Source organism: Dromaius novaehollandiae, chromosome 13 (genome assembly GCF_036370855.1).
Source record: "Dromaius novaehollandiae isolate bDroNov1 chromosome 13, bDroNov1.hap1, whole genome shotgun sequence".
Lineage (NCBI taxonomy): Eukaryota > Metazoa > Chordata > Aves > Casuariiformes > Dromaiidae > Dromaius > Dromaius novaehollandiae.
The window spans coordinates 23,332,108-23,349,703 of record NC_088110.1 but is presented as its reverse complement, the minus strand read 5'-3'; the positions used below and the strand labels follow the sequence as shown (position 1 = coordinate 23,349,703).

The 17,596-nt window shown below is 54.5% G+C and overlaps 1 protein-coding gene across 9 annotated transcripts in view; it reads right to left on the bottom strand.

Annotated features, from left to right (window-relative positions):
• Positions 1-1,268: 1,268 nt before the first annotated feature.
• The window catches only part of ZNF469 (zinc finger protein 469), a 250,646-nt gene continuing 234,318 nt past the window's right edge, over positions 1,269-17,596 (bottom strand). For all 9 annotated transcript variants that reach the window (XM_064519794.1, XM_064519792.1, XM_064519795.1 and 6 more), the window contains one exon: positions 1,269-16,205. In XM_064519794.1, coding sequence (XP_064375864.1) covers positions 2,835-15,995 — 13,161 coding nt within the window. In that variant the 5' untranslated portion in view covers positions 15,996-16,205 and the 3' untranslated portion in view covers positions 1,269-2,834. The remainder of the gene's footprint in view (positions 16,206-17,596) is intronic.

Below are 17,596 nucleotides of genomic sequence, written 5' to 3'. Positions count from 1 at the left end.
GTTGCATTGTGTTGTGTTGCATTGTGTTGCGTTGCATTGCATTGCGTTGCATTGCATTGTGTTGTGTTGTGTTGCGTTGCATTGTGTTGCGTTGCGTTGCATTGTATTGTGTTGCATTGCAGCATGGCCTAATGGTGCAGCTGATGCTCCTGGACAGCTGGTGACACTCGGATCTCGTGCACCACTGCTGCCCCTTCCCCTTTACACACAGCAGCACAACCCGGCCAACCAGCTCCAACGAGCTCAGACGGGACCGATGCCCAAACACGCCGGCTCCGGAGGAAACGCTCCTGCGCATCAGAGACCAGAGCCGGCACGTCAGGCTCTGGAGCAGCTCACCTGGAGATGCCGCGTGTTATCTCACACCAGCAGTTCCTGCGGCTGATCCTGGGAAACCTCAGCAGCCCCACACGTCTCCGAGGCCCGTTCCCGTGTCCGGGAATTCGGTCGTCCTGACGAGCGCGCAGGACTGCCTGCTGCCCGTCTCGGCGCGGCACCTCAGTCCTGCCCTGGCGGAGCCAGTGCCTTTCCGGCTGAACGCGCATCGCGGCAATGCTTTGCCACGCGGTGCCAGCTAACCGGTGGCATTTGCTGCTTCAGGATGCGACGGTGATGGTGAGCCTGCAAATCAGAGACAGCAAAGTCTGCAGCGAGGGTGCCTGGTGCATCGACCAGCCGCCGCCGAGCTCTGCTTAGCTTCCAAAACCCCCCAAATGGTTAAACGTTGCTTCGTTAGCTCATTGCTCCTGCAGAGCTGGTGGGGACTAGAGCTGTGTGCCGCGATTAATCACGGGACCCAGGACAAGCTGGCACGGTTTGGGCAATAACCCGACAAGAGCAGAGCTGGCAGGTAGAGCAGAAGTCCCAGAAAATGAGGAGAAATTGTGGAAAGCTAAATAAGAGCCGGACTTTTGGACTGAGGGTGCATCGGCAGCACGTGCACGCGCAGAGCGAGGCTGGCTGGGAAACAGCTTAAAATGCGAAATGGAGCAAAAGGTCCTGCTGCGGCGGGTTTTGTTAGGATGCAGGCGCAGGATGGGGGGACCAGGACACACGGAGCATCTTAGCCGGAGCAAAGCGCTGCAATCTGCAAATTATCACGCTTTGACAGCAGCATCGCCCGCATCCTCCCGGGGCCGCATCAAATTGCTCCTGGGGCGGAAAAATCACAGCGCGGCTCGAGCAAGCCGCGGCGGGCAAGAGGGAGACGAGGGCCCCGGGGCGACGCCGGCACAGACACAGCCCACAAACGTCACACAGACAGGGAATTTCTGTGAAAATATTGGAATATATTTGAAAAGATTAATCATGTATGATTTTACAGTACCACCCCATATTTTCATCTCATACTTTATTTAACAATATTAAAGAGGCACTTTAAAAGCACACATACGACATCATAAAAAGGCGTTTCCTGCTCTCTCTCTGCTTCTCTGACAAAATATCAAAATAAAAACTTTTGACATAACACATTGCACCCAAGGTAAATTACCTACAATATTTTTATACAATACAAAGAATTGTAAAGATACATATTAACAGAATAAAGCCTCTTTTTTTTCCTTTTAAATCTAAAACAAAAAAAAAAATTGCAGGACAGACGCAAAGTACTCTGACTGTTCATATCACATCAGTGCATTACTTCACCTCCTTGACTTGGGAGTATTTCAATAGTATTTAGTTATCTTCCATGTCCTCGTTTGCACCTGAGATTTCTTTCCGGTTCAAAAGTTCAGTTGTATAACGTGCTTGTACAACGTGACGTAACCTTTCCAACGCTATGGAGTACCAGCATACAGGATTTTCCTTAAAGTTTGATTTTCCTGCTTTGTTTTCGTTTACAGGTAACTGCTACTTCCTAATGGTTCCCTTTATTTTTCAATCAAGGAAGTCTGTATTCACATTACAAAATAAAAATAGCACCAGTAACTGCATAGTAAAAAGCGGATACCTATATAGCCACTAACTCAATACAGTAAGATAGTTTAGAAGTTATACCGTTGAGGGCACTCGGACAGTACCATTCTGGTGTGGTAAATTGGCACAGTTTTGTCATTGCGCAAAAAAACAAAACAAAACAACACAACAAAAAAAAACTACAAAAAGAGTTTGTCACAAGTGTCAAGGTGCAGTTTGCTCGTGTTCTTGGCTTTCCTCCATTTACATCATCTACAGTGGTCAAAGAATGGCAGCAACGTCGGAAATGCTATAAGAGCCCACGCAGCATGAAAGCTAGTTCATTATTCTCTTGACAATGTAGAAACAAATTCTTAGGGATGGCTGTCAAAATATGGGACACTCGATTCTTAATTTAATTTTTTTTTTAATTGTATCGTCTCTTAGGCCAGCTCCCAATTAAATGAATTGTACAGGATTATTTGTGCAAAATCTTCAAAAAAAAAATTTGCTTTCTACAGTGTACTGCACCTTATGAATAAGACGTCTACAGAATGAAGTTCATCTCTTCAAGTACTTTGTACAAAGATAACACAGACACAGTCTCAAAAGGGTCTGAGATTTGCAAGTATCCTTATAACCTCAGCACTTCTGCAATAAAGCAATTGCTCTTGACGATTCAGTCTGCCCAAAGCGATTACAATTTCAGTTCATGAAAATCATCAGCAACATCAAAGTTCTAGCATTTGCATGATAAATCAGGTGAATTAAAGTAGATTAGTAGACACAAAGCAAACTATTTCACAGAGGCTGCAGTGCAAGTTCATTTAAGCTAGACAGAAAAATCATGCTACACAAACGAATTTAATGCTTTGATAATTTTCCCCTTGCAAACCCCATGAAAGCAGCTGAGGATCACCATAAGTCACTTTCATAAATTACTCTGAAGTATCTCTTCTTAAAGGAATTTTAAAGCTAGTTAATTTTTGCCCGAAGAGCTGGCTGAGCAGATTGTTCTGGGATTCGGCGGTGCGGAAGCTGGCCGGCTCGGCGGTCTTCGCGCCCCGTGCGGCTCGTGGCCGGTGCAAGGAGCCGCGCAGGGAGGAGACCGGCCCCTTGGCCAGCACTTGGTGGAGGCTCTTCCCCAGAATGGCCTTTTTGCGCCTCACGTCCCCGTTGGCGTGGCGGATCTCCACCTTCTTCTGGTTGTAGGGGTCCAGGACCATCTTCCGCAGCTGGTTGCCGACTCCTGCCATTCTGGGTTTGGGAATCAGTCTGTTGCAGTGCGTTTCCCTCCTCCCGGGGGAGAGGGCAGAAGCTTCGGCGTTGGTCCAGTCGGCGCGTTTAAACTCGCCGGCACTCTCGCTCCTGCCCGGACCGGGCGTCCGGGCCTTTTTCTTTTTCCCGTCTCCCTCGATGTTCTCCCGGGAGCCGGAACTGCCTCTGTGACTCAAGGACTTGTGCTCTTTTCGCTTCTTTGGGTGCAGCTTGCCCGGCACGCTCAGAGCCGGCTTGTCCGCGGCTTTGCTCGGCTCCAGGTGCCCGTGTCTCGCAGCATTGCCGACTGCCTCCCCTCTGAGCGGGTGGCCCGTGGATTTGCCTTGGTGGGCGCCTTGGTCCTTGCCGCTGGCGTTAGCGCCGCTCTCCCTGGCACCGGCACCTGCCTCGGGCACGGCTTTTTCCTTCAGCGAGCCGGGTTTTGGACCCTCCTCGGCGCTCCTCCCAGGGCTGGCTGCGTTGGGAGCATCACTGCCGGACGGGCTGCCTGCAGTCTTCTTCTGCGGGGCCGACTCTTTGGCAGCCCTGTTCAGCGCTGGCGACGTCGTCTTGTCTTTCAGAGGCAGCGGGTGGTGGGCAGCCTCGGAAGAACTAGCCTTGGATGCTCCTTCCCAAGAAGGAGCATCGTTTACGCTGGGGTTGCTCCAGAGCATTTTGTTGGTCTCTTTGGCCTGAGGAGCCTCTGCTCTCGGTGAAGGAAGCTCCGGAACCTTCTTGGCAAGTTGGAGAAATGGGACCTCGTTCACAGGGTTGGTGGCTGCATCGGGATTTTCCAGGACACCTGCTATATATTCGTCTTTGTTGCCCAAGCTTGTTTTTTTATGGGCGTTGGCATTGCCACGTTTCTCAGTGAGATGTGGAGAAGACAGTTTTTCATCTGCTACCTGGTTACAGGCTAACCCAGCAAGGTCAATATTAAACTGGGGCGAGTCCAAGAAAGGAAGTGGTTTCCCATCAAAAGCTCCTTTCTCCAGTTCCTCAATGGACAGGGTAGTGATACGGCCGAGCTCTGGATTGCTTGCGGCAGCCGGTGGCAAAGACGGGGAGAGGCAGGGCGGGGGAGGCAGGGCATCAAACTGAGATTTCTCCATCTCTGCAAGGAGGTCAGAGAAGTCACCCACCAGGTCTTCTGTTTTCACAGAGGTTTGGGGTGGAGGTGCTCCTGGCTCACTAGCTGCTATAGGGCTGTACGACTCGCTAGGAGCCTGCGGGCTGGGAGTTGCAACCTCTATCAGCTGCAGGTCACTAGTGTGGTCCAGGCGCACAGGTGAGCTATGCGGGAGTGAGCTGCCACGGTGAACCACCTTTCTTTTCTTGTTTGGTGGCATGCCCTCTTGGAGGGAGCCTTCGTCTTTGACCTTCTCCCTGCCCTCTCTGGAGGCAATGCCAGGCCTCATGACCCCTCTGAATTTGAAGGTCTTGTTGCTTCCTGCAAGGTGCTTCTCCATGTGCCGGTCGTACTGCTCTTTCTTGGAGAACGTGTAGTTGCACATGCTACATATGAAGGACTTTTTGATAACGTGCATGACATCTGCACAGAGCTCACATGCGTACAGCGTGGTGTGCTTGATCTCTTGCTCCTCCAGGATCCCATGCTCCTGGCTGAGGTGGTTTCGAAGCTCTTTGGTCTCCTGGTAGAACATTGGACACTTGTGGCACAAGTAAATCTTCTGTAAACTGTGCACTACTAAGTGCCGCTGGAGCTTAAAGGGTTTGGGAAACTGTTTCCCACAGTGATGACAGTCCCTGGAAGGATCCTTGCAGTCTGGGTGCATGGGGACAGTTTTGGGGGAGCTGTCGCTTTTTGCCATATGGTCTGGAGATGGACTGGCACATGCTTTGGAAGAGCTGGGTGCAGATGGCTTGACCTTGATGTTGCTTTCCAAGGGGTCTTTCATCGCCATGGCCTCTTGCTCAGGGGGCAGCTCTCTGGGGCTCTTGTTCTCTCTGCTAACCAGATGCTTGTTGCCGGAGTCGGCGTGCCTGGAGGACTTGCTGGGTCTCCGATACATGATGGTGTTGAGGAAGTGGGTGACAGCGGCGCTGTCCTCGCCAAAGCAGGCAGGCAGGCCCATCACGGACTTCTGCGCTTGCCCTTTCCGAGCAAACTGGGTGGCATGTTCTCGGAGGTGCTCGTTGTACATCCAGACGTCGGAAATCTCCTTCAGGCACATCCCGCAAGCCCACAGGCCAGCCTTGTTTTTGGCATGCTTCTCTTTCAAATGGTCCCTTAGCTGCTCCCGAGAGCTGAATTTGCGCTGCACACACATGTAGCAGGTGGGAGGAGGGGAAGGGTTATGGGTGAGCTTGTGGAAGTCCAGTTCCCCTAATGTCAGGAACCACTGGAAGCACACTTTGCATTTATATTGCTTGTCTTTGGTCTTGAGGTTTACGTCACTGCGGTTTTTCCCCAGCTTCCCATCTTCCAGCCTACTTCTGCTGTGTTTGCTATGCTGGCCTGCTTTCTGCTTGGAACTCACAGTATTTTCATCAGCATGGCCAGGGAGATCTTCGCACGGGCCGAAGAAACACATGTCTCTCATTTTCAGCTTTGCATTCAGCATCTCAATGTCAATTGTATGAAAGTCAGGAGAGTCTGAATCTTCACTGACCTTGCCATCGTAGGGCTCCTCTGCCAGGTCGGGCGGTTCTGAGCTCGTTTCTCCTAGCGAGTGTTCATTCTCAAGGCTCATTGGAGGCTCAAACATTTCCTCAGCAGAGATGCTTTCTCCCTCCTTCTCCAGACAGCCCCAAAGGTTCAAGCTGGGGACATTTTCCACTTGGCTGTTTTGGCACAAGAAGGTTAGCACGTTGTTATCTTCCAGGTCAATGACCTCCTTCTCTTGGTTGATCTTCTCACAGTCTGACCTCAGTGCAGTATTTTTAGTTCCACTGGGAACAGCATCTCCGCTCTTTGCCTTACTGCTGTGACACATGTTTAGCATTAAGGCATCGTCGATAGAAATGGTTTCATATTCACAAGGATCCTCCCTGGTAACACAGAAAGAGCTGGTTTCATTGAGGTCAGAAGCTAATCGGATAGTAAAGAGGTCGATGGCACCCGCTGGCCGGATGTTTACCTCGGTGACAGGCTTGGGTTTCTTGGTGCGCTTCCCATACACCCGTGTGCACTTCCTCCGGATGAACTGGTCGTCCCGTGGAAACAGCTGGGAGAATGTGGAGTCATCATCAAACAAGCTCTGGAGGTCTGAGACAGCTGCACTGTCCACGCAGTGCTCCTTGCTCTGCTGCAAGTCTCCCTTCACCCAGCTCTTGGGCTCTCCGGAGGGAGAGCTGGCATCAGGGGTGTTTTGCAGTGTGCTTTGCGCAGGAGCCTTTTGGGTGGTTTCTGAATGCTGCTTTTCCAGCGGCAGGTCCTGTTCGGCAGAACCTGTGGGACCCTGCGGGGCACTGCTCTGATTCCCAGCACAGCTGTTTCCCGTAGAACTGTCTTTTGTCTCAATATTCATTCCATCCATGCCATCACCGTGAAGATGCCATTCTTTGTCTACCTTGCCCAATCCCTTTTCCACTTGCTTCGCAAATCCACCAACCCATTTCTTGCAAGCCTCTGTGTTTTCCACTCGACTTGGATCTTCCACCTCTGTAGGACAGGCAACTGTGCCCTTTCTTGACTCCTTCCTGACCATTTCCTTTGAAGACTCCATCCTATTGCCCGGGTCCTGCGAGTGCTCAACTGTACAAGGGCACTGATTTGCTTTTTGAGAGTGTTGGGATGAGTTGGGCTGATTTTGTTCCTCTGTTGAGACGCAGCTGCCTGGCTCATGCAAGCCCTCGATCATACTGGACAGATCGGAGCTGACGCTGCTGAGGACAGCAGGGGAAGGACCCGAATTCACATTGTTCTCCATCTCAGATGGACAATCAGGCTCATTTCTGTTGGGAAATACCTTTGCTTTCCTTCGTCTCACTTTCCTGTTTAGCTTTTTTTCAGAATTGCTGTTTACTCCTCCAGGATCTTTGCTTTGGTTCCTTCGGCCCTTTTCTCCCTTCCTGGCTTGCTTTCCAGGATCCAGCTTTTCAGCCACTGCCTCACCTGCCCCCCTTGTCTCCGAGCGCTGATACTTTGCCTTCATCTCCCTGTTCAGAATACCTGTGCGATGAAGCTCCTGGGACATCTCAAAGGATATAACACTGAGGTCACTGAGCACTCTGCTGACTACTTCTTGCATCTGTGCGTTGGGTTCTTTCTCCAGGCCTGTGCATATTTTCTTGGGGACGTGCTCAGCAGTGGTGGTTGGCATTTGTGAGCTGCAGATTTTCTCTTTGACAGAAGTCTTTAGGGTCCTCCTAGGGCCCTTTTTGGCTGCTTTCGATGCTTTGTCTGCTGGAACTAAATCGGACCTAGGAGTCTTGCTTGCCTGTGATACACCACTATTCTTTACCTGATGCTTGACAGCTTTATGCCTGGTCAGGCCAGGCTTGGACCGGAAAGAGGCTGAACAAATATCACAGGTGACCTGGAGCCCATTTGGCTTCTTTTCTTTTAGAAGTTCATTTTGGGAAGTGTTTGGAAGACTAGTAAACGTGTTGTCCTCTCCTTGGCCCATGTTATTTAACATACAACTCCCAGCTTCTCCACCACGCTCAGCCCCACAGCTGTTGGGTTTCTCTCCTTTTAAATTCTTTCCCCCATTCTCTGTGGTTTTGGAAGGATCACCAGATCTCATCTCTGCTGCCTCTGAAAAGTGGTGGGCATTTAGTTTAGCAGGACCAAGGTCTGCAATCCTTTTAGGACTGCTACTGACAGCAGGTGCTATCTGCTGAACAACAGAATCATCGGACAAAGCCTCTGGTTCATTTTGATGTTTCATTTCATCTTGAGAGCAGTTCTCAAGCTCTTTCTGATTTAAGTTTACCTCTCTTTCTCTAACCAGCAGAAGATCCGTTGTGGGCTGGGTTGGGTAACCTTGGGTTTCTGGAGGAATGGACTGGGAATTAATAATTGTATCTGTGATGGTGCACGCTTTGTTTTCTTTAAAATGAGGACCTGATAGCACAGCACAGGGGCTTTCTGGTACCTCTTGTCCAAAATCCTTTTGGTTGAAAGGTGGCAAGCAAGGAAGTGAGCAGTCCTTCACATGCAGTTTCTGGGGGCCTTCGATCTCCAAAGCAGGGCCCATCAGATCACCAGCACAGAGAGGAGCACGGGGTCTTGCCAGTCCTTCTCTCTCAGGCGGTCCGTAGTTACTCAGGACGCCTTCGGGAAGGTGATGGCGACCGCTTCCCATTGCCTCCAGCGGTGCAGGAATGCCGGCACCGCAGGGATGCGGGGCCAGAGGAAAGGCAGGTGCTCTTCTCCACTTCACTTGCTCTAACAGGCTCGGGGTGGGGTGGCAAATCTGACTACTGTCGGCGTTGGGAGGGCAACTCTTTGTGATAAACAGACTCGAAGTCTCTGCACTAAGCAAGGAGGCACTATATTTATTGTCCTCTGATAGCTGAGTGCTGAAGCTGGGGAACTCTCCTCCTTCCGCACCATTGCTTTGCAAGTATTTAGGATGAGACACGTTTGTTTGCAAGGGCAGGTTGGCCAGAGAATCGCTTGTGTAGTGACAGCCATTGAGGGACTTTTTCTTGCTATTTCCTTCCTCGGGAACTTTAGCATTTACTGTGCAGGCTTTTGTGCCCTGCGACAAATGATGATCCTGGTGGGGATCATCTGAGGGATTCAGCGGGCTGGCAGGACTCGCAGATGCACTGCGCAGGGGCTGTGTCCCATGCCCTACTTCATTACTGCCTGATCCTATCCGTTTGCTTTTTATGGAGCCTAATGACTGTACATCCTGGTTAGATCCCTCGCACCAGGATCTACAGTCAGTCTCATTTGTTTCCAGCCTCTCTGCTGCTGCACTACCCAACGTTTCTTTCTCAAGTGAACTACGGCTTAAAAGGGATTGCTCATGTTTTTTAAATGCCAAGGTCGCTTTGTTTTTATCTTGCTCCTGCTCTTCCACAAGCTGATCAGCTTTCTTTCCCTGCCCTGGCAATGGGGTCACCACTGCGTCGTGAAGTGGTGAGAGGTCATTACGCTCTTGGGAAACACCATCTGCACAGATATTAATGTCATTCTGCTCTGCCTGTTCATTTGCTAAGTGCTGCAGCTCTGTTACATTATTTTGCAGCTCCAGGTTCACAAATGTGGATTGTTTTGCACTGTAAGAGCCCATTTCACTGAATGATTCCAGCTGCTCACAGGCACCTGAGAAGAGGGCAGCCTCTTTAGATGGGGTAGCTCTGCTCTCTGCCTCGCCCCCAACGGGGACATTCCCCTCCCCTTGGGCAGGGCAGCATGTCCGATTTTCACTTGCCAAGTTGCCGCTGCTCTCCTCTTTCTGCTCCGTCTGGACCCTGGCGCTGGGAGGGGGGTGGTTAGGAGCAAGAAGCATGGGGAAGCAGGGCATCAACAGCTCGTCTTCGTTGTTCTTCACAGTGCGGGCAACGAAGAGCTGGAGCTGCTGCAGGGGGTTTGCAGCAGTGTCCTGGGAAGCCAGCCTCTTCTGGGAGCCACAGTCCCTCTCCTTGGGCAGACTCAGCATATCAAGCAACAACACTTTCCGCTTGCTGGCTTTGTCGCTGGTCCCAGGGGCTTGGTAGGCTGCAGTGCTCTTACTCTCCTCCGTTTCTTCCAGCAACACAGACCCACTGCTGTCCCCTTTGAAGTGCACTGTGCTTTTCACCACTCTGGGTGACTCGGCCTTGCTTAAAGGTCTGTCTTCTGTATCTGGGACCTCTTTGATGCGAGACGAAAAGGCGAGATCCAAGGCTGGGGCCGGACCCTGCTGAAAGCCAAATTCAGGTTTAAGGGTTGGAAGATGTGTATCAAACTTTTCCAGCTCTGCAGAATCATCAAAGCTTTTATCTATTTTTCCTGCTACAGGGAAGCTCTCAGCACCATGCTTACATGGCAGGGACGGTAGAATATCTTCTTTGTTCGGTTCAGCTGCCTCTAGAGTCTTAGGGAACAAGGAGTCAGTGACAACAAGAGGGGTTTTTATCATATGGTCTGTGTAGATCGGAGCTTCTATTTTGTCTGGCATACAGGAGTCAGGTAGACCCTGGGAGGAAGATTCCGTTTCCCTCTTTCTGGAGTCACTTTCCTTGGCAGTTTCAGCCCCCTGGAACTGATCACCGGCATCTTTGGAGCAGAAATGGTCCACGGAGAGCGAGTCTTCGGGGCCTGGCGTGCACATCTCTGCTTCCAGCGAGCTGAACTCCACGGGGCAGGGCCAGGGCTCTCTGGGTCTCTCATAGTTGCCGTGTACGTTGGCAGCACCTGGCTTCTCACTCCCCAATCTTTCGCCAACACAGACTTTCGGGGCTAGAAGGCTTGTACTCCCAAGGTCATCTGCCAAAAACAGTCCTTTTTCATGACCAGCCTCTTGATCAACAGGCAGCGGTGGAAATTGCTCGGCTGCCTGTTCTCGCAGCTGTGTGGCAACGTGTTGCTCAGGTTTCTGTAGAGCGACAGATGCCTCATTATTCATTTTGCCAGTCTGCAGCTGACTTTCCAGTTCTGTAACTAATCGCTTGATCTCCAGTTCATCGTCTGATATATTGTTCATAAAAGTTACGTTATAATCTGTTATCCTGTCTGACAGCGGCAGAGACAGTTGGTTGGGAGGGACAGGTCCTTCATCAGGGAATTTCTTGGCTAATGGCTTTTCTGCTGAAAGGCTGTGGAACTGAGTCATGTCTTCTGGCAACATTGGAGCCACCTCCTCCATGAGGGTCCAGTCTTTCTCCTGCATAAATGGTGGATACGGCTGCTCAAACGGCAGTGGCTTGCTGGGTGGATTGCCAGGGCAAGCAAATGTTGTCACATAATTGTCCTTGCTTGCAGAAACGCTTTCGTATAACGGTGGATCGAACTCAGTCACAGGAAGTTCTCCAAATATTGAAGAGGAATCGAAGCTGAGAGGGGAGGAGACCTTGGCCTGTGGATTTTCTGCTGCGTAGGGGGAGATATTGGCGTGCTTCTGCTCGAAGGAACCGGTATTAATGTCATCCCGGCATAAGTACATGTCATCAGTGTGTGAGGAACCCAAGGCTGGGGGCTTTGAGAAGAGGTTGGACTCATAGTGACCGGGCAGGCCTTTGTGATCGAAAAATGTGTTGTCACTGTTCATGTACGGATCGGGCACTTTGCCAGCAAGCATCATCCCAACAGCATCCCCCCCGTACGGGGCAATGGGAGCAGGATAGTCCTTCCGACTGTCACAGAGCCCGTGTTCCTTCAAGTATTTGATGCCAGCTTCTGAGTAGGCAGCACTCGCATTGCCAGGACTAGCTTCGTTACTGACACGGGATGGAGCAATTAGCTCTTCTGCAGGGTACTTCAGAGCATCGTCAGTGTAAGGGGCAAACTGATGCCTGTGGCTGACTGTTGTCAACTCGGGTGACTCCTGAGCCTCCAAAATAGTTTTTCCTGTCTCACCTGCATGGCTTGCTGCTCCTTTGGGCTCTTCTGCATCCTCCTTACAGGAGGGTCTAATGGGACTCCTGCCAAATGGGTCTGTGCTGGGGTGCTGCTTCTCCTGGGCCTGTGGTAGGTGCTCCTCCTTCGTACAGTCTGTCAGAGGAGCATCTGATTTAGTACTTGGATGCGTTCTGGAGCCTGCTAGCAAAAATTTGGCTGAGCCAAACCGTCTGGTTCCTCTTGAAAAGTCCTCTTTGCTTTTATGGCTCTTCTTTGGGCTCCTGTCCTCGGGAAGGCCGAGTGGAGTCCTTGGTGCGTGCTCCGAGCTATCCGAGTGCCTTCTCGTCTGCACGCTTCCCTTCTCACTGTCTGAATCAGCCCGTTCAGTGCAGGGGGGGCTGGGGCCAGTTTCGCTGGACATGCTAATGCTGTGATTGCTGCCAGTAGATGACTGGCTGCTCCGCCTTCGGACTCTGGTTGCACAATCCTCTTTCTTGGTGGCCTCCTTACTTGGAACCCTCCTGTGCTCCTGAGTGTCTCTTTTTTGACTCTCTCTTTTTTGGCTGTAGCTCCAGGCCGGATCTTTTTCTTTGGCTCTTTCACTTCTTCCGGGACGTTTCTTGCTAAAGCTGTATTTGGACCTCCCAATAAATCCTGCTCCCCGCCTTTTCCTCCCATGGAGTTTGGTGCACTCTGCCCCTTCGTCATCTGAGTCTGAAATGTAGTCGTACTCCTGAAATTTACCCTCCTTGGCAGCTGGCATCAGTCTCTCGGTGACCAAGGAGAACTGCATGTGCTTGTTGCTCTTCACGTGCAGCTTGTGGAACTTGTTCTTCTGCTGCACAATTTTGTGGATGAGCTCCTTGCTCCACGTCCCGCTTCGTGGCTTCCGCTTCTTTATGTCCTTCATGGAGAACCGGGGCGGCTTGGAGCTCTTGGTGGCAACACCCGGCCCAACCTCGCTGTTTGCCTGAGTCTCCTGGCTGACCTTTCTGGGCTGCTTTTGGTTTGAGGCAGACTTGGTCACGGCTGCCGGTGGAACGCAGCCGCTGCTATTCTTTCTCCCCACCCTCAGCCTGGCTGCCTTGTCGGGTCCCCCTTCCCCGGCTGCTGCCTGACCTGGAGACTTGCTCCGAGACGGCTCCAGCGCGCGGAGCTTCTCCTGCCGCTCAGCCTCATGGCCCGCCAGCCTCCGGCCCGCTCTCCCCTTATGAATGTGCTGCTTTCCCGTTCTTCTCTTGGCCTGCTCCCCTCTAGGACGGCTGTCTTCATAATAGTAGCTGGCTTTCTGCTGGCTTGCTGGCTTCTCCTCGGTTCCCGTGTGCTTCGGTTTGTTCTCGGAGGCTTCCTTTGTCTTGTGAGACAGCCCGTTGCCAGCAGCCTTCACGGATGTGAGCTCCTCATCAGCAAACACATCTATGAAGCTGCTGTCAATCTCTGGATTATCTGACTGGTACTCCAGGCCGTTCAGGGCTTCTGTGATCAAACTGTCCAGCTTGGCGTCATCGATTTCCAGGTCAGATGCAGTGAGTGGCAAGGAGTTTGTGGTCAGGCCGTTGAAGAGGTTGCCTTTCAGAGCGTCTTCTTTGACATCGCTCTTGCTTTCCCCCTCTAGCAGGAAATCGTCGTTCTTATTCAGAGCCAGCAGATGCGCCTGGGGGTCCGGAGAAAGTGCCAGGTTGGGCCCAGCGTGGGAGTGCTTCGCCGGTTCCGGAGGGAGGGTTTTCCTGCTCTCCGCTGCCCGGGCAGCGTCTTTCGCCTCACCCTGGAAAGCGGCGTGCGAGCCGCAGAACTGCCGGTGCTCCAGGAAGGAGGAGAGGTTGCTGTAGTTCTGGTCACACTGCTTGCAGGTCAGGAGCACGTCCAGCTGGTCCAGGCTGGCACTGCTGAGCGAGCTGGCCAGCAGGTGATGGGAGGCATAGGGTGGAGGAGGTTGCTCCCCTTCGAGACCATCGAGGCATCCTTTGGCCACCTCCACGCCAGGCTTGTGAAATGGGCTCTCCGGGGCACATTTGAGGAGACCGTCATCCTTCAGGGCGTCAGGGGGAAAGTGGAAGGACTTGACAGAGTCTGATGGGTGGTAATGAAGCGAGCCTGAGCTCAGCACATCGGAGGGGTGGAAGGTTTTGTTGCTGTCCTTGGGATGACAGGGGTGATGGAAGAAGGGAGAAGGGGTAAGTGCTCCAGACATCTGGCTGTCTTCAAAGCTGGGGTTGAGCGGGCTGCTCGACATGGGGGAGAGAGACGAGCAGGTGCTGCTGCAGGTGGGGTTGGGGACAGGGGAAGGCAGCGGAGACTCGCACGGCGAGGCAGCCACCAAGGCTGATGGTGGCAAGACCAACGCTGAGCCGGATGAGTTCCTGGAGGGAGGAGGAGGTCCTGCTTGGCCCATGCTGTAGAAGAGGGCTTTGCTTCTTGAGTCACAGGCAGGAGACCCTGGGTCCTTTCCACTTTCGAAAGAGAAAGCACTCGTCGAACTGCAGCTCTGCCGGCTGGGGTCACCCCTCTGGGCCCCAAGGCCCTCTCCGGGCAAGAGCTTTTTGCTGTGATACCCGGGGGAGTTACTCAGCGGGGTGCCTTTCTGGGCTTTCACGCTCCCTTGCCACTCCGAGGTGCCAAGGGAGAAAGGGAGCTTCTGGCTGGTGATTTGTCTCGACAGCTCTATCCTGTTTTGACCAGGCATTGCAGAAGTGAGGTGTATTTGCTGCCAAGGCATCCTGGCATTTTTCTGCCTGTGCTGCCTCTGCTCGGGGCCAGACTGGCACTCAAATGAGAACTGGTTTCCAACAGGGTTTGAATAAGGTGCTGAATTCTGGTCCATGGGAGAAAACGCCTTAGTGGCACCCTCCCAAGCTTGCACAAGCCTGGGGTGGGTTGGTGGTGTAGTGGGAATGCTTGTCTCGAAAGGCACGGATCCTGTGCTTACGCTGCCCGCTGGGGAACCGCAATAGACTTTGCTCTGAAAGTGCACTTGGGAGAGAGAGTTCGGTGGCATATTCCTTCTAAGAGAGCTACTCTGGATCAGTAGCCGTGGGCTAGGGACACTGTCTTTTGATGAGGCTTGCCTCTTACTGACTGGCTTTGGCACGCTAGGAGAGTGTAAACTAGGTGGAAAAACAGCTTGGTTTTCTTGGAAAGTGCTTGGATTTTGGTCGATAGCACCAGACGATGAGAGAGCACCATTGAGATCAGCAGAATGCTCGCTCCTGCCCTTGTAGCACGGCAGAGGGCCGTGGTGGGGGACCGCCGGCGGCTGCGGGGGCAGGAACGGGGCCGGCTGCGAGGGCAGGCCGTACAGCCGGCCCTCGGGGGACACGCTCTCGTAGGAGCTGTTGCTCAGCGTCTCGTCTTGCCACTCTCGGGAGGAGGAATGGAAACCGAAAGCGGCGTGAGTCACCTGGCTGGCTGCGAGCGGAACATCCACGTACTCCTGGCCACCAGCATCGCTGGGGTAGGGCTCCTTCACCGCGTCATGCAGCAGCTGAAAAGGGTACTGGAACGGCAAGGCCCCCAGGCCGTGGGCGCCGGGTTTGCTGCCCTCGGGAAAAGAGCTCGGCTTCTGCACCGAGACCCCGTAGTTAGCACCTGCAAAGTTCTTCTCTGGAGAAGGCCAAGAATTAGTCCCGTTTGCCTGAAACTCTAGGTAATGTAGCTGCCCATTGGTGCCGGGGCTCTTGAGGGGAAGGCCTGCTGGGGGCTGTCCTTTGACGCTGTGGTTCGGGCGGGCGCTGGCGGCGGGCTGTGAGGTATAGTTGGTGGAGGTAAGGCTGGCGGGGGCCTCCGGGAAGCATCGGCTGAAGCTGAGGTCCTCCTGCTGCAGCTCGGCCTCTCTCTCCGGGATGCTGGGCACGTGGAAGCGGTAGCTGCCGGAGATGGGCCCGCGGCTGACGTCCGGCTTCTTCGGCGGGGTGACCTTCTGCTGGGGGTAGGCGATGCCGATGGTGGGGTTTGACCGGGCGTTGGTGATGCTGAGCCTGTAGAGCTGGTGGTGGCTCCGCTCCCCTTTCCCCGACCGCCTGGTCTTCTCCCGGGCTCGGCTCTTCCCGGGGGGGGACTGCGGGCTCCCCTTGAGGCTGCTCCAGGCGCCGTCGCTGGCAAACTTGGGCTTGTTGTGGAGGGACTTGAAGTCGATCTTCCCGGCTTGCTGCGGCCTGATCACAGCCTCCCTCTGGCTGTGGGGCTCCTTGTCTTTGGCGCTGGGGAAGGGGGACGTGCCCTCGCCGCCGCCGTGCGAGCACGGCTCCGAGCCCTCGGGCAAGCTGCCGTCGAGCGCCCTCCCATCCTTCTCGCCGTAGCGCTCAAAGCCAAAGTCCTTCTCTTGGTCTTTGGCGCTGGCCTCAGTATCGCTGATGGCATAAACATGCTGGGTCTCTCCAGTCATGATACCGAGGGGCAGGACTAGAAAGCGCCGGTCTCGCTTCGTGCTGCGAGGCTACGTCCTTCCGTCATGGGCACGGTCCTCGCTCGCGGGCGCCAGGACGCGGCCGGGTTAGAAGGGCGGCAGCACCCTGCAGCCGCTGCCATCCCGGGCGCTGGGCAGGGCCGGCCGGCCGGCCGCCGCAGGGACTCGCCTCATCCTTTCAGCCGAGACCTGCAAAACACAAACGGGCTGTGAGCTGGGAGGGTGGAGACCGGGGTCCTCGCCGCCCCCACGGGGGCTCGGGGCCGGCGCAGAGCGCGTCCCCAGCTCTCCTCCCGCCGCGGCTGCAGGCGGTTTTGCTTCTCGGCACGGTGCGATTCCCGTTGCGCCACGGTGGAGGGGGACAGCGGGGGGGGGAGGGACCCCGCGATGGCCCCCACCGCCGGGAGCCCTGCAGCTTCTGGCACTTCAAAGGCTGCTCGGAGCATTTCACCTTCGGCGAAACTTGCTGAGGGAGGCACTTCTGCCTCCCCGCGAAGCTATTTCTGGGCACTTCTTAGCAGCATAAGCAGAAAAAGCTGACAGAAGAGCTCCACCTACGGATTACCGGGAACGACTGTCGGGACAGGCTCGGAGAGGCGCCCGGAGGCCTCCCGGCCCTCGCGCCCGCCCCGCCGCCCTTCTCCCTGCTCTGTCCCCAGCTCCCGGCCCCCCGCAGCCGCGGCGGGCAGCGTGGCGAGGTCGAGGTCTGCAGCAGCCGGCTTTTGCTGCAAGGTCCCTGTGTCCCCCCGACCGACTGCTTTGACGACAACCCAGCACCTCTCCATAGACCATTGCTCAGAAACCCGGAGAGAAAGGACTTGAGCCGCTGCCGTAAGGCTGAGCCCCTCTCGGCATCGTTTGGGGAACGAAAGCAAACCCTGAATCCTCAGAGACGGCTACAAAACGCGGCCCCGTGGCTCCCTGCAGCACCGGCCGCCAGCCCGGGGCTACCTGACCCTCGGCAGCCCGTCGTGGTGGGGGCTGCAGCAGCCCGCCGCGGCGTGCCGGGGCCGCGGAGAAGCCGGGCGCTTGCCGCCCCGGGAGCCGGCAGCTGGCGAGGCCGTGCCGGAGCGAAGCCTTGTCAGATGTGGTTGGAGATGCGCAGATAAGGCAGCCCGCGAGGAGCGGATGCACGAGCAGAGGCCGTGGCCGGGGGGGCGGCGGTTCTCACGGGACGTCTCCGAGGACGTTCCTCATCCTGGAAGACCGCTGGGCACATCCTACAGCCAAAGCGGGGGGGCGGTGGCAAAACAGGGCTCTCCGGGCATGGATGGGGTAGAAGCCCCAAGCCCCCAGCCTCACGCTAGCTGTATTTTTGGAAGGATTTAGGAAGATTTTGGAGGATTCGCAAGCCAGGTAGGGCTTGTGGCTGGCCAGATGCCCTTGGAGCTGAAGAACCAAGCTCAGGGTCGGAGGTGGAGGGCAGGGAGCTGGGGACAGGGTCTCCTCTGTGCACTACCTGCTCTTCACATCTTTGGCCACGTCTGGAGCACACCAAGTCCTCACCGAGCGCCCGTGGGCGGGAGGAAGGCTCTGCCGCGCTGCGTGCCAGCAGAAGACCCCGCGAGGCTGCCAGGGAT